The sequence below is a fragment of the Salmo salar genome, chromosome 26 (genome assembly GCF_965601325.2).
Source record: "Salmo salar chromosome 26, fSalSal1, whole genome shotgun sequence".
NCBI lineage: Eukaryota > Metazoa > Chordata > Actinopteri > Salmoniformes > Salmonidae > Salmo > Salmo salar.
The window spans coordinates 34,498,853-34,522,877 of NC_138316.1; the positions used below are offsets into that span (position 1 = coordinate 34,498,853).

Sequence of the window (24,025 nt, forward strand, 5' to 3'; positions counted from 1 at the left end):
CAGAATTTCTCATTTGGGTCCAAAGGCTGAAAAAGTTTAAGAACCCCTGGCTTAGAGTACTGATTTTGGACATGTGAGGTCTTGAGTATGGAGCGAGAGATTCGGTGATGAGATTTCCTCCGCTTGCTTAGAAATCAATATTTCCATCTTCATCACCTGAGTTCTCTCATCATTCATTTGGTCAGCAACTTCAATGAGTTCTGCTGATTTGTCATCCAACTTAGTCATTGTGTTCATTAACCTCTCTTGGGCAGGTGGGACGCTATAATTCAAAGTTCTCAAACATACGACTATTTTACACCATTTTAAAAGGTAGACTTCTCCTTAATGTAACCACATTGTCCGATTTCAAAAAGGCTTTACGGCGAAAGCATAAAGTTAGATTATGTTAGGACAGGTACAACACAAGAAAAACCACACAGCCATTTTCCAAGCAGGAGAGGGGTCACAAATACCAGAAATTCAGCTAAAAGTATGCACTAACCTTTGACGATCTTCATCAGATGACACTCCTAGGACTCAATGTTAGACAATACATGCATGTTTTGTTCGATATAGTTCATATTTATATCCAAAAACAGCATTTTACATTGGCGCATGATGTTCAGAAAATATTTTGCCTCCAATACCTCCGGTGATCAGCACAACAATTTACAAAAATACTCATCATAAACGTTGATAAAATATTAAACTGTTATTCAAAGAATTATAGATAACCATCTCCTTTATGCAACCGCTGTGACAGATTTCAAAAAAGCTTTACGGGGAAAGCACACTTTGCAATAATCTGAGTACGGCGCTCAGAAACATACACCAGGCAATACAGATACCCGTTATTTTGTAGTCATCTAAAATCAGAAATAGCATTATAAATATTCACTTACCTTTGATGATCTTCATCAGAAGGCACTTCCAGGCATCCCAGGTCCACAATAAATGTTGTTTTGTTCGATAAAGTCCATAATTTATGTCCAAATACCTCCTTGTTGTTTGCAAATGAACCCTAGGTCACTGTGTGTTAGATAGGCAATGACTTGAATAGACTACAAGAACCAGATTTCCCACTTCCTGGTTGGATTTTTCTCATGTTTTTGCCTGCTATATGAATTCTGTTATACTCACAGACATCATTCAAACAGTTTTAGAAACTTCAGAGTGTTTTCTATCCAAACCTACTAATAATATGCATATTCTAGTTCCTGGGCCCGAGTAGTAGGCCGTTTAATTTGGGTAAGTTTTTCATCCGGCCGTGAAAATACTGCCCCCTATCCAAGAGAGGTTAACTGATCATCTTTGGTCTGCAGCATTTGGAGTAGAACATTGTTACTTTGAGTAATGCATATAGGCTGAATCAAAAGTGTCATTCTATTTTAGATTCCTCACAGGGGGCACCAATTATGTTGTGTCTCTGACTATGATTAAATTATATGACATGCTATTTTATCAAATCGATTACCTAACGTTTAATTGATTACGTGATTGTATTAAGCCATGCAACAATTAAACCATTAATAACCTGGGGCACCACGGAAGCATTAATTTATATAGAGCAGTTATCTCCCGAATCCAATCTCAATAGCAGTCAATAATTAATTGTCACCTTATTCAGTCTCATTCTGATGGTCATAAAGTACTGCACAAACCCTGGCTAACAAGTTGAATCAGCAATACACAAATTGGTGTAATTATTTATTTACTAAATACCGAAATAATCACACAGAATTACATATATATATATATATATATATACACATACATACATATACACATATATATATATATATATATATATATATATATATATATATATACACACAGGGTAGATCATACATCGATTACTAATCATGTCATGAAAAGCCCCTAGTGGGCTAACCCGATATGATGGCTCGTTACACAAAAGAAGGGGGTTGGGTTTGAATGATAGAGCGGGAAGACTGAGGGACAAAGGGATTGGGTCTCTATCGGACCTTGAAAAGCTATGCTACCGTAAATACAGAATCTTATGCATTCTAATAACCGCCCATTCAGAAAAGGAAAATCCAACATATATATTTACTCTGAGTTGCGCTTCAATAGATGGAAGACTGGTTTGCCCAGCAGAGATCACCATTGTCATTCGAAGAATATTTCTGGTCGTAGTGTTGTAGAGCGGGTACGTTAAAGTACCTTGTCTTTCTTAGGAGATTTTCTGTCCTTTCCTAGGCCACATACATTTACAGCTGCAGCTGATAACTCAACGTCTAGGATGTATCACTTCTTTAGTAAATAATCGTTCAATGTTCATACTAAATTGCCATTATCAGCTTATGCTGTATTCTGGCTGGTCTAGTCGAAATTCACCATTTCAGCGAGGTGATCATCACCTCCATGTTGAAATTCGCCCTTTTAAACATTAGGACAGCAGTCCTAACATTTCTGGAACTAAATGTTAATTTTTCTATGTTGTAGTTGAAATTAGCCCTTTTAAACGTACGGACACCAGTCCTCACGTCATCGGGAACTAAGGTTAACTTCCGTCAACGGACTTTTGTACTGGGGGAGAGAAGGGCGTGTTTCATAGTTCTCAACCAATGTCTGTTCACTTGGGCGTGGCCACTGAGTGAGCATAGTTTACTTATGAAAACAATTCTCTAATTTAGAAGTTAAAATTACGTTTAATATTTAAACATTTAAATTCCACAACAATTCCATGTGAATTTGATAACTAGAATGTGTAGACTTTCCAAGATACAATTTATGTCGTCCTATCATCAGATATAATGTCCCAGACAACAACTGATCTGACATCATATTCTTTAAGTACCAACGGACACCTTCAACTGGTTGAGAAAGGGAACTATTGTTCCATTCCCGAGCCTTTTGATATTACCATACTTTCTCTGTGGTAACACAGGGCTTTCCAAGAGTCCATTCTGTAGAGTGGAGAGAAAAGGAGGACAGGTATTTATGGGGGTGGGTCATAAACCTCACCCAACAGGGCAACGTCATGACAGTAACACACACACTTGCACGCGCACACACACACACACACATACACACACTACCAGTATTTCAATGTTTGATATAAAACAGTTAGTCAGTGACACCTATAGGAGTGATGACCAGTGGGGCTGAGTTATCAATAGCACCACAATAAAATAGTGGATAGAGTTTCTCAGTGAAGGTGCAGCCAGTGAAAGAGAAGATATGAGACCTGGCCTCTACATTGTAGAAAGAGACCTGACCCTCCTCATAATCCACAAACACCCCCACCTTCTGGGGCTTCTCTCTCAGGCAGAGGAAGACAGAGGGGCCAGTGAAAGCCTTGTACTTTCCATCCATCAGACACACAGTCCAGCATCCATTCTCAGGTCTCAGGTCAATCTTCTTCTTCCCGTTTATGGACTCTATGACCACTCCTAAAGTCCACCCAGTCTTCCCCTTCACCTGAACCTCATAGTAGAATCTCCCTGAGTAGAAGCCCTCCTTTCCCAGGACATAGTGAACAGTATTAAACCTCTCTGGGTTGTCAGGGAGATCCTGTTTTATGTCTCCACATCTAACTTGTTTCCTGTCTTCAGACAGGATGAGTTTAGGATGTGCTGTATCAGGATCTAGAGTCACATCCACTGTAGAGAGAAACACACACTTTATTAGAATAAAGAAAATAAACATAACAATATGGGGGACTGCATTTAACTGCTCAGTACATTACTCTGGGACACATGAATAGTGATGTGCTGTATCAGGGTCTAGAGTCACATCCACTGTGAAGTAAAAAATAGTCTATAAAAATAAGAACATCAATATGTGGGAGGACATTTTATTAAAGGACTTACTGCACAGTACATTACTGTAGACATATGTAGCCTATAAGTTGTTATTGATAACAGCATAAGTATACTGTAGATGTGAATGTGTGGTCATGTTATTTCAAGTAATACCAGTATGTGAAGATATTAATATTCATGTGAAACTCTAGTAGGGCTGGGCCATATGGTCAAAATATCATATCACAGTACTTAAAATAAATTGACAGTATGACAGTATTTCATACTTTTGAATAATAAAAGTTCAGAATTTGCTTTATGAGTAGTGCGTGGCAAAACATACATTCTAAGTGATTGCAATGGGTCTCTCTATTCTGATTGATTTATACTGTTCAATTCAACCCTAAATATTTTTCTGCATTTTCATCAATTTCTGTATTTCCTGCACTCATTTGAGATCATTTCCACAATGCCGCATAGGGCTGCACGATATGGGAAAACAATGTAGGCTTTATTTTTAACCGAATGTTGCAATTGTGATTTGACTTGCGATTTAGAGCAAAATACTTGGGTGAACTGTTGGAATCAAGGAAATAGAATGATTATTCCAATTCAATAGTTCGAATATAATAGTGGCCACTTTAAATACAGTGTTTGACATGACAACAAATGAAAATGCCAGGGAGGAGTTATTGTGACACGGTAGGAACCAAAGTGTTGACAAATGTTTCCTAGGGGACAATCTTTGGATACATTGCATGTTTTTTCTTAGCTACTTCATGTTCTTGCTTTGAGTATTCCTCTTTGATTTAGAAGAAACTGTTGCGCAAAAAAACATGCAGATATATATTACCAGTCAAAGGTTGTGACACACCTACTCATTCAAGGGTTTTTCTTTATTTTTTACTATTTTCTACATTGTAGAATAATAGTGAAGACATCAAAACTATGAAATGACAATTATGGAATCCTGGAGTAACCAAAAAAATTTGTTTAAAATTAAAATGTATTTTAGATTCTTCAAAGTAGCAACACTTTGGCTTGATGACAGCTTTTTTTGCACACTCTCTCAACCAGCTTCATGAGAAATGCTTTTCCAACAGTCTTGAAGGAGTTCCCATAAATGCTGAACACTTGTTGGCTGCTTTTCCTTCACTCTGCGGTCCTACTCATCCCAAACCATCTCATTTGGGTTGAGGTCAGATGATTGTGGAGGCCAGGTCATCTGATGCAGCACTCCATCACTCTCCTTCTTGGTCAAATAGCCCTTACATAGCCTGGAGGTGTGTTTTGGGTCATTGTCCTGTTGAAAAACAAATGATAGTCCCACAAAACGCAAACCAGATGGGATGGAGTATCGCTGCAGAATGCTGTGGTAGCTATGCTGGTTAAGTGGGCCTTGAATTCTAAATAAATCACTGACAGCGTCACCAGCAAAGCACCCCCACACCATCATACCTCCTCCTCCATGCTTCACAGTGGGAACCACACATGCAGAGATCATCTGTTCACCTACTATGCATCTCCCAAAGACACAGACACATTCAAACATGAAGGCCAGATTCACAGAGTCTCCTCTGAACAGTTGATGTTGAGATGTGTCTGTTACTTGAACTCTGAAGCATTTATTTGGGCTGCAATTTCTCTAATGTACTTATCCTCTGCAGCAGAGGTATCCCTGGGTCTTCCTTTCCTGTGGCGGTCCTCATGAGAGCCAGTTTCATCATAGCGATTGATGGTTTTTGCGACTGCACTTAAAGAAACTTTAAAAGTTCTTGACATTTTCCGGATTAACTGGCCTGCATGTCTTAAAGTAATGATGGACTGTCATTTCTCTTTGCTTATTTGAGCTGTTCTTGCCATAATATGGACTTGGTCTTTTACCAAATAGGGCTATCTTCTGTATACCACCCCTACCTTGCCACAACACAACTGATTGGCTCAAATGCATTAAGGAAAGGAATTCCACAAATGTACTTTTAACAAGGGACATCTGTTAATTGAAATGCATTCCAGGTGACTACCTCATGAATCTGGTTGACAGAATACCAAGAGAGTGCAAAGCTGTCATCAAGGCAAAGGGTGGCTACTTGAAGAATCTCCAATTTAAAATACATTTTGATTTGTTTAACACTCTTTTAGTTACTACATGATTCCATATGTTTTTCATAGTTTTGACGTCTTCACTATTATTCTACAATGTAGAAATGAGTAAAAATAAAGAAAAACCCCTGGAATGAGTAGGTGTGTCCAAACTTTTGACTGGTACTGTAGTTCTACACCATTACTGGGATTATCAGTCTGTATACAGTAGCTAGTTACGTTTGCTCTGACTCGGTACATTTATTAGCTAGCTAACGATTAGCATTAGCGGCTAACAAGATTTAGGCCCAACTTGCTTAGAAAATACAAACTAGCTGTTTGCAGATGTAAGAAACACAAACTTATAGTGTAATTATAGAACGCTAGTGGATTTATAGTGGATTTGTATTAATAACCTCTCTGGGACATCTGGGACGCTAGCGTCCCACCCGCGGGACACACTATCAACAGCCAGTGAAATAGCATACAAGTATTATACACCATTTTAAAGATAAGATTCTCCTTAATCTAACCACAGTGTCCGATTTCAAAAAGGCTTTACGGCGAAAGCATAAAATTAGATTATGTTAGGACAGCACTGAGACAAGAAAAACCACACAGCCATTTTCCAAGCAAGGAGAGGCGTCACAAAAACCAGAAATACAGCTAAAAGGAATTACTAACCTTTGATCTTCACCAGATGACTCTCCCAGGACTCAATGTTACAAAATACATGTATGTTTTGTTCGATAAAGTTCATATTTATATCCATAAACCCCATTTTACATTGGCGCGTGATGTTCAGAAAATGTATTCCCACCAAAACACCCGGTGAATGAGCACATCATTTTACAAAAATACTCATAAACGTTGATAAAATTTACATCAGTTATTGAAAGAATTATAGATACACTTCTCCTTGATGCAACCGCTGTGTCAGATTTTAAAATAGCTTTACGGCGAAAGCACATTTTTCAATATTCTGAGTACAGAAATCAGCCATCAAAGCAAGCTATACAGTTACCCGCCAAGTTCTGGAGTCAACTAAACTCAGAATTAGTATTATAAACTTCCCTTACCTTTGCTGATCTTCGTTGGAATGCACTCCCAGGACTCCCAGTTCCACAAGAAATGTTCTTTTTGTTCGAAAAACTCCATATTTTTGTCCAAATACCTCCGTTTTGTTTGCGCGTTCAGATCACTAATCCAAAGGCATAACGCAAGAGCGCAAAACCAGAAATGAAAAGTCAAATAGTTCCATTACCGCTCTTAGAAACATGTCAAACGATGTTTACAATCAATCCTTAAGGTCTTTTTAACATAAAACTTCGAAAATATTCCAACCGGACAATAGCGTATTCATTAAAGAGGAAAAAGAAGGAGCGGCGCGCCAGTGTGCTTGCGCAGTAAACAACTCACTGGTCCCAGGCAGTCCACTGATTGACTGAGCTCCTATTCTCTGCCCAGTAACAGTAGACGCATGAAACAAGTTTCTAAAGACTGTTGACAGCCAATGGAAGCCTTAGGAAGTGCAAAATGACCCCACAGACACTGTAGTTTTTATAGGGATTAGATAGAAAAACTACAAGACACTTCCTGGTTGGATTGTTTCCCAGGTTTTTGCCTGCCATATGAGTTCTGTTATACTCACAGACATCATTCAAACAGTTTTAGAAACTTCAGAGTGTTTTATATCCAAATCTACTAATAATATGCATATCCTACCTTCTGGGCCCGAGAAGCAGGCAGTTTAATTTGGGCATGTATTAATCTGAATTTCTGAATACTGCCCCCTGTCACCAAGAAGTTTTAAGAAGCAAAGTGAAAACAGCATCGTTGTCATCAACATTGTTGCACATTCCACATTGGTGCGGAGACTGAATGCAGTTGTCTCTTGGTGATAGGAACAACAAATCCATGAGTGACAGGGGGCGGGGCTAGATCTGTGTGGAATGCGGCATAGCGAGAGATGACTCAAGTAGCGAAGTAAACAATAAAAATGGACGTAACACACGGCGTATCACATTTAACAAACCAAACAGTCAAATACCGTTATAGAAAGTAAAGTTAAAAAAAAAAAACTTTTCGTGCATCAATACCGGAATATCGTAAAATACGGTATACCACCCAGCCCTAAACTTTAGGTGGATGGACTAGAGAGGACAACAAACACACTGACCTGCATGTTTTCTGATGGTTTCAAGTTCTACAATATAAACAGAGAGTATGTCAGAATTAGGGGATACCAGAAACTATGGTAATATAATATTACAGTAGAGTATACTGTATGGTGCCCTTGGAAAACTGACAAATCTTCTTCTCTTAATCTCTAAACTTTATTGATAAGGTTCGGATCCAGAAACATATCCAAAGTGACATGGTGTAAAAATACATCCCTCTACCATAATATAGTATACATTAAGCAACAAAAATATGATATGAAATATATTTTAAATTCAATTCAGTATCATTAATTTACCTGGACAGCCCTTCATGTTTACTAAATCTGTGGGTAAATTAAACATAAAACAAATTATAATTCTTGATAATTAAAGTGAGAACATTTTGAAATAAATTAATAAAACAATATAATTCTTTTGGTGAACATTTCCATCGCAGTGAGTAAAAAATGATTCCAATACAGTGATATTTTACCACGTAATTATGACTCATCTTTGTGCTATTTGCACAATGCTAATTGTAAGCCCTTGGAAATGGGCTCTCCAACCCTGTTCCTGGAGACCACCCTGTAGGTTTTCGCTCCAACCCTAATCTAGTGCACCTGATTCTAATAATTTGCTGGTTGATAACTTGAATCAGGTTAGTTATAACTAAGGTTGGATTGAAAGCTATGGGACGGTAGAGCTACAGGATCAGGGATGGAGAACCCTTCCTTAGAATAGACATGTATGTATTGTATGTTGACCATAAGGGTCTAGTAATGCATCGTGTATAGCTCCTACTTACCCAGCTGATCAGCAAGCATCTCTGCAGACAAACAGATAAATTAAAGTCAAAGTAAAGCATTCTTAATGGTGAATAATTAATTCAACTCCTTGTGTGGTAGGGGGATGGGGACAGTAAAACCAATGATGAAAAGCATTAATGTCAAATATGTAAGGATTTTCAATCCATGAAACAAGCTGTTGCACTGCTATCCATTTCTGTAACATATTCATGTAAAGGGAATTGTTTGTCTCCAATTGTTGTTTGGTAACCCAATATAATTGGGAGTATAAAAAGGACACATTGATGCATAGGGCTGTTGGATACAACTTACTCAGCTTAGTGTTGAGATTTTTCTCTGTAGACATGAAAAGAGAACAGTTAGAGTGAACATCCTTAATGAATACATCTCACAGAAGACAATTATTAAAATGGAAACATGACACAATGCATAGGACCAGCAGTGTCAAACTCATTCCATGGAGGGCCTGGTATCTGCTGGTTTTAATTTTTCCTTTCAATTAAGACCTAGACAACCAGGTGTCGTGTCTTTGGCATCATTAAACTGAAGACATGTTTATCAAATAACTCTGTAATTATTATTATGTGATTAAACTGATTAATCGTGTAACTGTAATTAACTAGGAGGTCGGGGCACCAAGGAAAATATTCAGATTACAAAGTTATAATTTTCCTAATATAACTTTCAGATAGTATAATATCTGATCCATGAGTCCTCTGATTAATGATTTGTTAGTTTACCTCACGTCAATCTCATTCCAAACGTCGTAAATTGTTGGTTATCTGCACAAACACAGTCTTCACTATGAGTCATCCATACATCAATTGTCTTAAAATCATTTATTTACTAATCTAAGTAATTCACAGAAATGCATAACAAACGGATATGTTTACAAGGAAATGATAGGAGAATGTGCCCTAGTGGGCTAAACCGGCATGGCGGCTTTTTACACAAAGAAAGGGGGTTGGGCTTGAATGAAAGAGCGGGAAGACTGAGGAACAGAGAAAGCAGCTATCCCATTTTAAATACAGTATCGTATGCATTCTAAATTAACGCCCATTTGGAAAAGGAAAATGCAATAAATATTTACTCTGAGCTGCGCTTCGGTAGGTTGGTCGTAGATGCTGGCCGTGTTGGCCAACAGAGATCTTCCTGTCCTCGGAAGAATGTCACTGGTGGTAAAATGGATACGTTGTAGTATCTTCGTAGTGTGTTAGTCTGGATACGTCGTCCGTCCTTTCCTAGCCCACATCTACAGTGGCCGCTGCTAACTCAACGGCTAGGAAGTATCACTTCTGTAGTGAATAAGGGTTCAAAGTTCATACCATTCGCAACCAAAGCTCACGCTGAGGTTGGCTTAGTTCTGTACTTGACATGTGTGTCCTTTTAACGCAGAGGCTGCAGACCTCACATACCCGGAACAAACTGGTTACATTTCGTCACTGACTTATATAGTGGCGAGGGGAGAAGGGTGTGTTTCATCGTTTATAACCCCTCTCTCTTCACAGGGGCGGGCCACTGATTGGTCAGGGCTCTTTCCTTATGAAAACCCAATTCTTTCATTTGGAAGCTAAAATTACATTTAATCTCCTAACAAACAGTTTCAATATCAAACATTTAAATTGCACAACAATTCCATATGAATCTGATAACTAGAATGTGTAGACTTTCCCAGGTACAGTTTATGTCGTCCTGTCATCAGTCATAATGTCTCAGATGACAACCGAACTGACATCCATACTCATTAAGTACCTGGTATATTTCCAACTGGTTCTATTACCGAAATATGGTTCCTTTCCCCCCACTTGTTTGATGTTCCCAGACTCTCTATATTTAACAAAGGCTATTCAAAAGTCCTTCAGTAGGGTCAGAGAGAGAGGGGAAGGGAGAAAGGTATTTATGGGGGGTCATAAACCTTACCCACAGGCCAACGTCATGACACAGGTGAGGGGAGTTCCTAACTAATCAGTAACCTTAATTAATCAATCAAGTACAAGGGAGGAGTGAAAACCCGCAGACACTCGGTCCTCCATGGAATGAGTTTGACACATGCATTGGACTGTTGGCCACTACTTACCCAACTCAAGTCTGAGTTCATCTTTAACTTGCTCTGCAGAAATAAAATAAAAAACAGAAAACAGAGAACATCGTTAATGAACACAGAACCTCACTGTTTTCTCTGACAAAGTTCCATTTATGGAGAAGAAAACTGCATGTTTGACAGTAAGACACTACTTACCTAGCTCTTGACTGTGTTCAGCTCTGGATGCATCTATAGACATGGAAATAGATAACAATTAGAGGAAAGGTCCACAAAAGAACCTACTCAAGATCTTTTTTGACAACCAATTACACTGATTCAGGTAAACCAGGCACTGTGTGTCACGTCCTGACCAGTATAAGGGGTTATTGGTTATTGTAGTTTGGTCAGGACGTGGCAGGGGGTATTTGTTTTATGTGGTTCGGGGTTTATGGGATATGTATTTATGTAAGAGGGGTGTTTGATTTATGTGTTCCGGGGTTTTTGGGTAATGTTCTTGTTTTGTATTTCTATGGTTTTCTATGTTGTGTATTTCTTTGTGTTGGCCTGGTATGGCTCTCAATCAGGAACAGCTGTACATCGTTGTTGCTGATTGAGACTCATACTTAGGTAGCCCTGTTTCACCTGTCCCTTTGTGGGAAGTTGTTGTTGTACTGCTGTGTTAGCCTGCAACACTGTTTGTTCGATCGTTTTTTTTTTTGGTTTGTTACGTGTTCAAATAAAGTTAAGATGAGCACTCAACCCGCTGCGCCTTGGTCCACATTTACATTTTAGTAATTTAGCAGACGCTCTTATCCAGAGCGACTTACAGTAGTGAATACATACATTTCATACTGTCACGACACCTACGGAAGGTGGCGCCCCTCCTCGCCCGCTCGGCGGTCATCGTCACCGGCCTACTAGCTGCCATCGATTTATGTTTCACGTTCTGTTAGTTAGGCCTAGGTTAGTTGCGCACCTGTTTTGTGTTAGTTGTTAGTGGGGAGGGGTATTTAGGCTAGTTAGTTAGGTTTGTTGTTTGTGCGGGATTGTTCGTTGGTCAGGGTGTGTTTTCATGTGGTTCTGTATGTTTGAAGTTACGCTATTCCTTTTGGGCTGTGTCTCTGGTTACGTTCTTTTAAGGGTGGTGCGTTTCTTTTTGCACACCTTGTACTCTATACCTTGCATATTTTCCATGGACCGGTTCTCTAAGTCCTGCCGTCTGCTTCCTTTACCCGGTCTTCCTACGGCCCTGCAGACCGCGGAAGCACTATTCACCCACGTTTTCCGGCACTACGGGGTGCCTGAGGACATCGTTTCGGATCGGGGTCCCCAGTTCACATCCCGGGTGTGGCGTGCATTTATGGAGCGACTGGGGATCTCGGTCAGTTTGACCTCAGGTTTTCACCCCGAAAGTAATGGGCAGGGGGAAAGGATAAACCAGGATGTGGGCAGGTTTCTGCGGTGGGCCGAGTTAGCTCAGAACTCTCTTCGCCACTCCTCTACCAATCTGTCACCTTTCCAATGTGTGTTGGGTTATCAGCCGGTACTGGGGCCCTGGCATCAGAGCCAGACGGAAGCCCCTGCGGTGGGAGACTGGGTCCAGCGCTCAAGGGAGACCTGGAACGCCGTTAAGGAGTCACTGTAACGGGCCAGCGGTCAACAAAAAAAGAGCGCGGACTGTCGCCGCAGTGAGGCTCCAGTGTTTGCTCCAGGGGAGAGAGTCTGGCTCTCAACCCGGAACCTGCCCCTCCGCCTGCCCTGCCGGAACCTGGGTCCATGTAGGGCCATTTAAAGTCCTGAGGAGAATAAATGAGGTGTGTTACAGGTTACAACTTCCTTCTTATTATCGTATTAACCCCTCGTTTCATGTGTCTCTCCTCAGGCCGGTGGTAGCTGGTCCGCTGCAGGAAGATTAGGTACTGGAGGTCCCTCCGCCCCCCCTGGACATCGAGGGGCCCCCGGCGTATACAGTCCGGTCCATCTTGGACTCCAGGCGCCGGGTGAGGGGTCTGCAGTACCTCGTGGACTGGGAGGGGTATGGCCCGGAGGAGAGATGCTGGGTACCGGTGGAGGACATATTGGACCCTACGCTCATCCAGGACTTCCACCGCCTCCATCCGGATCGCCCTGCGCCTCGTCCTTTGGGTCGTCCTCGAGACCGGCGTCGGCGCGCTGTGGGAGCCGCGCGTCAGGGGGGGTACTGTCACGACACCTACGGAAGGTGGCGCCCCTCCTCGCCCGGGCGGCGCTCGGCAGTCGTCGTCGCCGGCCTACTAGATGCCATCGATTTATGTTTCACGTTCTGTTAGTTAGGCCTAGGTTAGTTGCGCACCTGTTTTGTGTTAGTTGTTAGTGGGGAGGGGTATTTAGGCTAGTTAGTTAGGTTTGTTGTTTGTGCGGGATTGTTCGTTGGTCAGGGTGTGTTTTCATGTGGTTCTGTATGTTTGGAGTTACGCTATTCCTTTTGGGCTGTGTCCCTGGTTACGTTCTTTTAAGGGTGGTGCGTTTATTTTTGCACACCTTGCACTCCATACCTTGCATATTTTCCGTGTGGATATTCTATTAAATTCATTAACAGAATCTTTCTGTCTCCTGCGCCTGACTCTTCGAAATCCACAAGCCACCCATTGTGACACATACTTTTAATTTCATGCATTTTTTTGTACTGGCCCCCCGTGGGAATCGAACCCACAACCCTGGTCCATTACGTACGACGAGCGTTACACTGTGATTTTTAAAGAAAACCTTATATTAAATAATCGAGTATTTTTGTGGAGAAAGTTGTTTTAAATAGAAATTGTTTGCCCTATACAGAGAACTTAATTGTTTTATACAAAACCTTAAATCCACCTGTACAGTATCTGACCAATGTCTGCATTTTACTTCTAAAGGTCAAACAGGGGGTGCTTATATTTGTCCTGTTTCACTGTATATACAAGTGGTTAACTTCTATGAGTGTGAGGTGTGAAGTGGAAATGTGTTTTTTGCATATTCCAACTCCCCTTGAGATATACTCAGAGAGTGTGGTCACTGCCAGGGATCAGCCATTATTGATGGCCACCCTGGAGCAGGTAGGGTTAAGTGCCTTGCTCAAGGGTAGATCAACTGAATTTTTGTAATTATTTTTTTCACCTTGTCGGCTCAGTGATTAGAACTAGCCAGCTTTGAGTTCTAGTGCCTAACTCCTTGTGTATGCCACTCTGTAAACTGCACTTTAAAACATTTACTGTAGAACATTTATATTAAGTCAAATGAACCCTTTAATTTGTCTTTTATTACCATAGTCATTGCACAAAGCATTCCAGCGCCAAATGCTGAAAGCTAATATGACCATAAGGAAAAAGCCCAGAGAGCCAATCACTGCAAGGGCCACTGTCCGTGTGTCTGTGTGAACAAGGATCGGCTCGCCTGCAAGACACAAATCAACTGAGATCAGAGACATGCTACCTAATAATAATAAGACATTTCACTCCAAGAAAGCTTTGTCAGAAGTTTACAGACCTCAAATGTAGACAAAATGAAACCATATCCCATGACATCAGTTGTGTAGATCGCGCAATATGCCTCAATGCCAAATGAATGGAAAAGATGAGCACCATATAATTTCCTGGTTTAATGTTATGCTGATATTTTCCATTCATTTGAGGAGGAGGCATATAGCTGGATCTTCAAAACCAACATGGTTTCATCTTGACATTAGAATACTTTAGAGTTCTAAACAATAATATGATGTTGTGTTACTCACTAGGGAAGTGAAACTCTGTCTCCATCTTAATCACCTCATGTTGCTGCCTCTGTCTCAGTCTGCAGGTAAAGAGGTTGTCAGTCTCGTTAACGGGGATCTTTAGTTTGACTATGTAGAATCCCTCATAGTCCCTGTCTGTCTCTGAAGGTCCAGCAGACAGAGTGACCCCTTCACTGTCCAGCCACTCCAACTCAGGCTCAGGGAACCAGCCTTTAGATACACACAGCAGAGCCATTCCTCCTTCTTTCTGTCCCTCAATGGAAACCTCTGGCTTGGATCCTATAGCTACAGACACAAAGGGAGACTGGAGATGAAGTACTGCTGAGATTGGGAGGAACATCATATGGGTTGTTGTATTTAAGAAATGTACCTCTGACGTAGACTTGAATGGTGGCATCATCATAATGTGTCTTAGACTCAACAAGACATTTATAACGTCCATCATCAGTGCCTTGTACCCTGGTCAGTTTCAAAGAGGTGTTGCCCTTCTTCAGTTCCTCTTTAAACAATGATGTCCTTCCCCTGTAGGAGAGGACCTGATCATGGTATTTGTCTATGCCATCTTGGTAGAGATGGACTCGAATGTTTGACTGAGGGTCTGGGAGGTTGATTCTGAACCAGTCAACTCTCATGTCCTCAGCGCTGATGTTGGGTTTGATATAACAGGGCAGAATGATGTCATCACCAGCCACAGCAACAATGGCACGAGTCGAACCAAGCACCTCAAACCTCTCTGGAGAGAGAATCAACCATTCAGATTGTACAAGCCTCACTAAACACACATGTTGGTGCAAGTCATACTCAGGTACTCATGTGCCACAACAACTATCATGTAGATCATAATATACAAGTGATGGTCAGGATTATGTACACTAACACACACACACATAAAGACATAATGTGAGGGTACTGTACCAGAGTCTGCTATGTGCAGGAGAAGCAGCAGAGTCCCACACCAACAACCTGTTCCAGTCATCATGATGACCTCTTTACCCTGAGATCAAAGACAGACAGACTCTCTTAAGTATGTCAAACTTTATCACAATACAGTTTAAAGTATGTCATATTGTGGCACAGACTGGGCTTGGGTGAGTGAGTAACATTTGAGAGTTCAGGTTGGATTCTTAAGTTTCACTTTGCACGCAGAACACAATTGAGAAGGACCTAGTTTCAAGATTGACTTTGGGGAAAGGCAGGAAGAATGAGGAATAAAATAACAGTAACGTCCATCGTTAAAGGTAGACCAAGGCGCAGCGTGTGTTGGGTTCATCATATTTTATTTAACAGTGAACCAGCAAAAAACAATAAACAACACAATGAACGAAAAGTTTTGCAGGCAACTAACAGCAATACAAAAACAAGATCCCACAAACACAGGTGGAAAAAAGGCTGCCTAAGTATGGTTCCTAATCAGAGACAACGATAGACAGCTGCCTCTGATTAGGAACCATACTCGGCCCAACACAAAGACATACAAAACATAGAATGCCCACCCCACACCCTGACCTAACCACATAGAGAAACAAACCCTCTCTCTCAGGTCAGGGCGTGACAATAACATGGTTCCACTGCAAGGCACGAAGGGGGTGTAAACTTTAGTCTCAGATGAAAGGGGAAACTCAAATAGGTCCTATTGGGTAAAAATCTGAAGCATCTGGTGCGGACTTCCACTAACCACCAAATATGGTGATGAGAGGAAGTCAAAATGAAGGCAAGTACGTCCTAAAATTAGCAAATAGGATCTCGCTAGCTTGTGCTTGGCTCTACCCACCAACTTGCCTGTTATGCCCACTGTGCTTTATTTTTTATTTTTTTATTTTATTTCACCTTTATTTAACCAGGTAGGCTAGTTGAGAACAAGTTCTCATTTGCAACTGCGACCTGGCCAAGATAAAGCATAGCAATTCGACACAAACAACAACACAAGAGTTACACATGGAATAAACAAAACATACAGTCAATAATACAGTAAAACAAAAGAAAACAAAAAGTCTATATACAGTGAGTGCAAATGAGGTAAGTTAAGGCAATAAATAGGCCATGGTGGCGAAGTAATTACAATATAGCAATTAAACACTGGAATGGTAGATGTGCAGAAGATGAATGTGCAAGTAGAGATACTGGTGTGCAAAGGAGCAAGATAAATAAATAAATACAGTATGGGGATGAGGTAGGTAGATAGATGGGTTATTTACAGATGGGCTATGTACAGGTGCAGTGATCTGTGAGCTGCTCTGACAGCTGGTGCTTAAAGCCAGTGAGGGAGATATGAGTCTCCAGCTTCAGAGATTTTTTAAGTTCGTTCCGGTCATTGGCATCAGAGAACTGGAAGGAAAGACGACCAAAGGAGGAATTGGCTTTGGGGGTGACCAGTAAGGTATACCTGCTGGATCGCGTGCTATGAGTGGGTGCTGCTATGGTGACCAGTGAGCTGAGATAAGGCGGGGCTTTACCTAGCAGAGACTTGTAGATAACCTGTAGCCAGTGGGTTTGGCGACGAGTATGAAGCGAGGGCCAACCAATGAGAGCGTACAGGTCGCAATGGTGGGTAGTGTATGGGGCTTTGGTGACAAAACGGATGGCACTGTGATAGACTGCATCCAGTTTGTTGAGTAGAGTGTTGGAGGCTATTTTATAGATGACATCACCGAAGTCGAGGATCGGTAGGATGGTCAGTTTTACGAGGGTATGTTTGGCAGCATGAGTGAAGGATGCTTTGTTTGCCATATAGGAAGCCGATTCTAGATTTAATTTTGGATTGAAGATGCTTAATGTGAGTCTGGATTGAGAGTTTACCCAGGTATTTGTAGTTGTCCACGTATTCTAAGTCAAAGCCGTCCAGAGTAGTGATGCTGGACAGGCGAGCAGGTGCGGACAGTGATCGATTGAATAGCATGCATTTAGTTTTACTTGCGTTTAAGAGCAGTTGGAGGCCACGGAAGGAGAGTTGTATGGTATTGAAGCTCGTCTGGAGGTTAGTTAACACAGTGTCCAAAAAGTGGCCAGAAGTATACAGAATGGGGTCGTCTGTGTAGAGGTGGATCAGAGAATCACCAGCAGCAAAAGCAACATCATTGATGTATACAGAGAAAAGAGTCGGCCCGAGAATTGAACCCTGTGGCACACCCATAGAGACTGCCAGAGGTCCGGACAACAGGCCCTCCGATTTGACACACTGAACTCTATCAGAGAAGTAGTTGGTAAACCAGGCGAGGCAATCATTTGAGAAACCAAGGCTGTCGAGTCTGATAATAAAAATGTGGTGATTGACAGAGTCGAAAGCCTTGGCCAGGTCGATGAATTTGGCTGCTCAGTAATGTCTCTTATCGATGGTGGTTATGATGTCATTTAGGACCTTGAGCGTGGCTGAGGTGCACCCATGACCAGCTCTGAAACCAGATTGCATAGCGGAGAAGGTACGGTGGGATTCGAAATGGTCGGTGATCTGTTTGTTAACTTGGCTTTCGAAGACCTTAGAAAGACAGGGTAGGATAGATATAGGTCTGTAGCAGTTTGGGTCTAGAGTGTCACCCCCTTTGAAGAGGGGGATGACCGCGGCAGCTTTCCAATCTTTGGGAATCTCAGACAATACGAAAGAGAGCTTGAACAGGCTAGTAATAGGGGTTGCATCAATTTCGGCAGATAATTTTAGAAACAGAGAGGGTCGAGATTGTCTAGCCCGGCTGATTTGTATGGGTCCAGATTTTGCAGCTCTTTCAGAACATCAGCTATCTGGATTTGGGTGAAGGAGAAATGGTGAGGGCATTGGCGGGTTGCTGTGGAGGGTGCCGGGCAGTTGACCGGGGTAGGGGTAGCCAGGTGGAAAGCATGGCCAGCCGTAGAGAAATGCTTATTGAAATTCTCAATTATAGTGGATTTATCGGTGGTAACAGTGTTTCCTAGCCTCAGAGCAGTGGGCAGCTGGGAGGAGGTGCTCTTATTCTCCATGGACTTTACAGTGTCCCAGAACTTTTTTGAGTTAGTACTACAGGATGCAAATTTCTGTTTGAAAAAGCTAGCCTTAGCTTTTCTAACGCCTGTGTATTTTTGTTCCTAACTTCCCTGAAAAGTTGCATATCACGGGGGCTATTCGATGCTAATGCAGAATGCCACAGGATGTTTTTGTGCTGGTCAAGGGCAGACAGGTCTGGAGTGAACCAAGGACTATATCTATTCCTAGTTCTACATTTTTTGAGTGGGGCATGCTTATTTAAGATGGTGAGGAATAGCCAGGCATCATCTACTGATGGGATGAGGTCAATGTCAGCAGAGGTGTATTTGGAGGGCGAGTTAGTTAGGATGACATCTATGAGGGTGCCCGTGTTTACAGATTTGGGGTTGTACCTGGTAGGTTCATTGAAAATTTGTGTGAGATTCAGGGCATCAAGCTTAGATTGTAGGATGGCCGGGGTGTTAAGCATGTCCCAGTTTAGGTCACCTAGTAGCACGAGCTCAGAAGATAGATGGGGGGGCAATCAATTCACATATGGTATCGAGGGCACAGCTGGGGGCAGAGGGAGGTCTATATCAAGCAGCAACAGTGAGAGACTTGTTTCTGGAAAGGTGAATTTTTTTAAGTAGAAGCTTGAATTGTTTTGGTACAGACTTGGATAGTAATACAGAACTCTGCAGGCTATCTTTGCAGTAGATTGCAACACCGCCTCCTTTGGCAGTTCTATCTTGGCGGAAAATGTTATAGTTAGCGATGGAGATTTCAGGGTTTTTGGTGGTTTTCCTAAGACAGGATTCAGACACGGCTAAGACATCTGGGTTGGCAGAGTGTGCTAAAGCAGTGAGTAAATCAAACTTAGGGAGTAGGCTTCTAATGTTAACATGCATGAAACCAAGGCTTTTACAGTTACAGAAGTCAACAAATGAGAGCACCTGGGGAGTGGGAGTGGAGCTAGGCACTGCAGGACCTGGATTAACCTCCACATCACCAGAGGAAAAGAGGAGAAGTAGGATAAGGCTATACGAACTGGCCGTCTAGCACGTTCGGAACAGAGAGTAAAAGCAGCAGGTTTCTGGGCACAATAGCATAGATTCAAGGCATAGCGTACAGACAACGGTAAGGTAGGATGTGAGTACATTGGAGGTAAACCTAGGCATTGAGTAATGATGAGAGAGATATAGTTTCTAGAGACGTTTAAGCCAGGTGATGAGCTCGCATATGTAGAAGATGGAACAACATGGTTGGTTAAGGCATATTGAGCAGGGCTAGAGGCTCTACATTGAAATAAGACAGTAATCACTAACCAGGACAGTAATGGACGAGGCATATTGATATTAGAGAGAGGCATGCGTAGCCAAGGAACATATGGGTCCAGTGAGTGGTTGGGCTGACTGGGGACACAGCGATTCAGACAGTTAGCAGGCCGATGCTAACAAGCTAACAGTTAGTAGGCCGGGGCTAAACAAGCTAGCAGTTAGCAGACCGGGGCAGGCAAGCTAGCAGTTAGCAGACCGGGTTAGCAAGCAAGCAGTTGGCAGACCGGGGCTAGCAGTTAGCAGACCGGGGCAGGCAAGCTAGCAGTTAGCAGACTGGGGCAAGCAAGCTAGCAGTTAACAGACCAGTGCTAGCAAGTTAGCCTTTGGGGGACGTCGCAATGGGGGTAAGTCTGATTTTGCCTCTACGTGCAGTGACGTCGATAGACCAGTCGTGGAATTAGTAGGGTTCCAAGTAGCTCTAGGTAGCTAGTAGGCAGCGGTTAGCAGAATGGGCCTTCAGTGGACGTCGCGCCTGAGGGGCCTGTTGGAATCCTCGGGCAGATTATGCCGGTATTCCAGTCGTAGAGGATCGGCGGGGTTCCGTGCCCCGTACCGGCAGTAGAAGGGGTCCGCATATTGTAGCCCAGGAGTGGGCTTCGGTGGTAGCACAGGAGCCCTGGCCGGGCTAGCTTCAGGCTAATTGGTGCTTGTTCTGGGCTGGAAACGCTAGCCAGGAGTAGTCACCCGGGATTGCGGTTAGCTAGTTGCGAAGATCCAGATGAAAATGTTCAGAGTTTGCGGTAGGTATCCGGGGATATGGGGGGAAAAAAATATTATAATAATAGGTCCGTTATGCTCTGGTTTGAGTCACGTTGTTCGAACTGGCGAGAGCTTTCCGATTAGCTGATGACCGCTAGCAATGGTTTGCTGACTGAGAGCTGGTAGGTAGTTAGCTGGCTAGCTTCAGTTGAGGGATTCCAGATCCAAAGTAAATAGAAATACTTTAGAAAAAACAGATCCACGCCACATTGGGTGAGGCGGGTTGCAGGAGAGTATTTAGAAGTTGAGGTTTAGGAAAATATTTTAAAAAGATATGCGAAGAAAAAGATGTAAAAGGGTATATACAAGGGACACGACAGGACAAAGACAAAGACGTCTGACTGCTACACCATCTTGGATATTGGCTCCCAATGTAAACAATGCTGCTTTTCTATCTTGGGTTAGTTATCATAATCTTTGCTTTTGTCTCCAAAAGTGAAAGTGAAACTCCTGAACTACCCTGATCTATCAACTACTATGATTATTATTATTTGACCATGCTGGTCATTTATGAACATTTGAACATCTTGGCCATGTTCTGTTATAATCTCCACCCGGCACAGCCAGAAGAGGACTGGCCACCCCTCATAGCCTGGTTCCTCTCTAGGTTTCTTCCTAGGTTTTGGCCTTTCTAGGGAGTTTTTCCTAGCCACCATGCTTCTACACCTGCATTGCTTGCTGTTTGGGGTTTTAGGCTGGGTTTCTGTACAGCACTTTGAGATATCAGCTGATGTAAGAAGGGCTATATAAATAAAATTGATTTGATTTGATTTGATATCACACTGACTTCAAGTAGACACTAGAGGTCAGTATTGTTTTAATAATGTAGTTCTGACTATTATCAAGTGGTGGTTACTGGTATTTACATATATAGAAAATGACTAACTATATTTGTATGCATATCCTGCTGAGACCCGGAAAGAAAATGTTTTGTAATAAAAAAAAAATTACATAACATAAGTGCTTGAACAAATGTTTTTACTGTATGTTTTATTGTAAGTGAAAAATTGTCCTTTGTAGTGGTCATTAGGACAGAAATATGAAACAAATAACATTACAGGTACAGTAGGTGTAAACATAATTGCAGCATCAGGATGTACACTACAGAGGACATTTCTTGATAAGCTCTTATTTAGCTCTTATTTAATGTGAAAATATTACACATTCCTGACAACTCACTTAAACATTCCTGAGATATTCACTTACTAGAAACAATTTGAATATCAAACTCACAAAAAAATGATAATAACTACAGACACTTTTCAAAACACTTTTCATTTTTTTAAGAACCAGGAAGATGAAGTTGTCACAGTCACACCTCCACACTTAATACAGCGGTTTGTATGGCCTCAGAGATACTGACCAATAACTGATGTCTACTAGAGAGAACCAAAATGGATTGCTGGGTCTCAGGAGCTTATATGAAAGACCTCAACAGTTGCAACTTCCTGGTGGAGAACAGTGCTCTACATCATGGTGCTATGTGACCTGGTCAATGCAGTGCACTATATTATGAGGTGTAGTAGAGTATAGTTTGAGATAAACCCTCAGAGTTCCACCATACCAGTCTCAGAGCAGTGCAGTTTAGAGTATGTGTATGTGTTGACCATGGTAGTGATCTGAGGCTACGTCCCTAATGGCACCTTATTCCCTAGCCTATATGTTCTACTACTTTTGATAAGGGCCCATAGGGATCTGTGTAGTAAACTGTATAGGGAATAGGGTGCCATTTGGGACACAAACTGACTGCGGAGACAGACAAGTAAAAGGAACAGGAAACATATTGTGTTAAGTATGTAAAACATGATCACAATACATATAATGTACTACATATAAAGTATTACATGTGCTGTGGCACCCCAGAGCAACATTTGAAACATTTATCTCTATAACCCCATAATCATAAGACATACATTACATATCATAATACTTACAATTAGATGCTCGCAGATCACCACGAGAAAGGTTTGATGGTTTCAATATCGTCAGGAAACAGGAAGGAAGTCATCCACCTACTGCAAGGCAGGGCTATGATGAACCACCATGCTATGTTAGTAGGCAGCATGGTTAAGTGAGAATAGAACATTTTGTGGTAGGACTACCCGTATGTGAAACTTCTCAACATTGAGTATGCTTTAAAATGCCAGAATGTCATGCTCATTTAGTTTTCTTTTACGTACAGTAGTATGATTTTTTTTACCTTTATTTAACCAGGCAAGTAAGTTAAGAACAAATTCTTATTTACAATAACCGCCTACCCCGGCCAAACCTGGACGATGCTGGGCCAATGTTGCTCCGCCTTATGGGACTCCCAATTACAGCCAGATGTGATACAGCCTGGATTCGAACCAGGGACTGTACTGATGCCTCTTGCACTGAGATGCAGTGCCTTAGACCGCTGCGACACTCGGGAGCCCTCAGCACACATACAGCATGCAGACTTTCACTGAGTAACTCATGCTCCGTACCACATCCATACTGAATGTCCCATAATGACAGTGTAAATCCCATACTATGTGGACTGCTGACCTGGACTACAGGAGAACTAGGGCCTTCTGACACTGACATAAAGCACACTAGAGGGCAGTAGACACACACTGATCACAGGGACATGGTAGCTAAGCTTTGATACTATGGTGCTGTAGAGAGGAAGAGAATTATCATGTTGGGAACCAGTCATCTTCTACCATCTCTTCTCATCTACCTTCTCCTCTCATCTACCTCCTGCTCCTCATCTACCTCCTGCTCCTCATCTACCTCCTGCTCCTCATCTGCCTCCTGCTCCTCATCTGCCTCCTGCTCCTCATCTACCTCCTGCTCCTCATCTACCTCCTGCTCCTCATCTGCTTCCTGCTGGACTTCCTGATGGGCAGCCCCCAGGTGGTGAGGGTAGGTAGCAACACATCTGCCATGCTGATCCTCAACACTGGAGCCCCCCAGGGGTGCGTGCTCAGTCCCTTCCTGTACTCCCTGTTCACCCACGACTGCATGGCCAGGCACGACTCCAACACCATCATTAAGTTTTCACACGACACAACAGTGGTAGCCCTGATCACCGACAACGACAAGACAGCCTATAGGGAGGGGGTCAGAGACCTGACCGGGTGGTGCCAGAATAACAACCTATCCCTCAACGTAACCAAAACTAAGGAGATGATTGTGGACTACAGGAAAAGGAGGACAGAGCACGCCCCCATTCTCATCGACGGGGCTGTAGTGGAGCAGGTTGAGAGCTTCAAGTTCCTTGGTGTCCACATCACCAACAAACTAGAATGGTCCAAACACACCAAGACAGTCGTGAAGAGGGGACGACAAAGCCTATTCCCCCTCAGGAAACTAAAAAGATTTGGCATGGGTCCTGACATCCTCAAAAGGTTCTACAGCTGCAACATCGAGAGCATCCTGACTGGTTGCATCACTGCCTGGTACGG

General features: G+C 42.3%; 1 protein-coding gene across 1 annotated transcript; it reads right to left on the bottom strand.

Moving 5' to 3' along the window:
* Nucleotides 1–1,784: 1,784 nt before the first annotated feature.
* LOC106587313 (butyrophilin subfamily 1 member A1) lies at nucleotides 1,785–22,614 on the bottom strand. Its single transcript, XM_045708438.2, has 12 exons — nucleotides 22,529–22,614; nucleotides 15,483–15,561; nucleotides 14,938–15,300; nucleotides 14,568–14,852; nucleotides 14,102–14,230; nucleotides 11,039–11,071; nucleotides 10,877–10,909; nucleotides 9,112–9,135; nucleotides 8,799–8,819; nucleotides 8,311–8,337; nucleotides 8,011–8,037; nucleotides 1,785–3,608 (listed from the first exon to the last, which is right to left on the bottom strand). The coding sequence occupies exons 2-12, from the start codon at nucleotides 15,544–15,546 to the stop codon at nucleotides 3,073–3,075; spliced, it is 1,542 nt and encodes a 513-aa protein (XP_045564394.2). The 5' UTR covers nucleotides 15,547–15,561; nucleotides 22,529–22,614; the 3' UTR covers nucleotides 1,785–3,072.
* Nucleotides 22,615–24,025: the final 1,411 nt, after the last annotated feature.

Coding starts and splice junctions, on each gene's coding strand:
- LOC106587313 (XM_045708438.2), bottom strand. CDS start 15,546: ATGATGACTGGAACAGGTTGTTGGTGTGGGACTCTGCTGCTTCTCCTG. Junction 15,301..15,482: donor CCTGCACATAGCAGACTCTG/GTACAGTACCCT, acceptor TTCTCTCTCCAG/AGAGGTTTGAGGTGCTTGGT. Junction 8,820..9,111: donor AAATCTCAACACTAAGCTGA/GTAAGTTGTATC, acceptor GTTTGTCTGCAG/AGATGCTTGCTGATCAGCTG.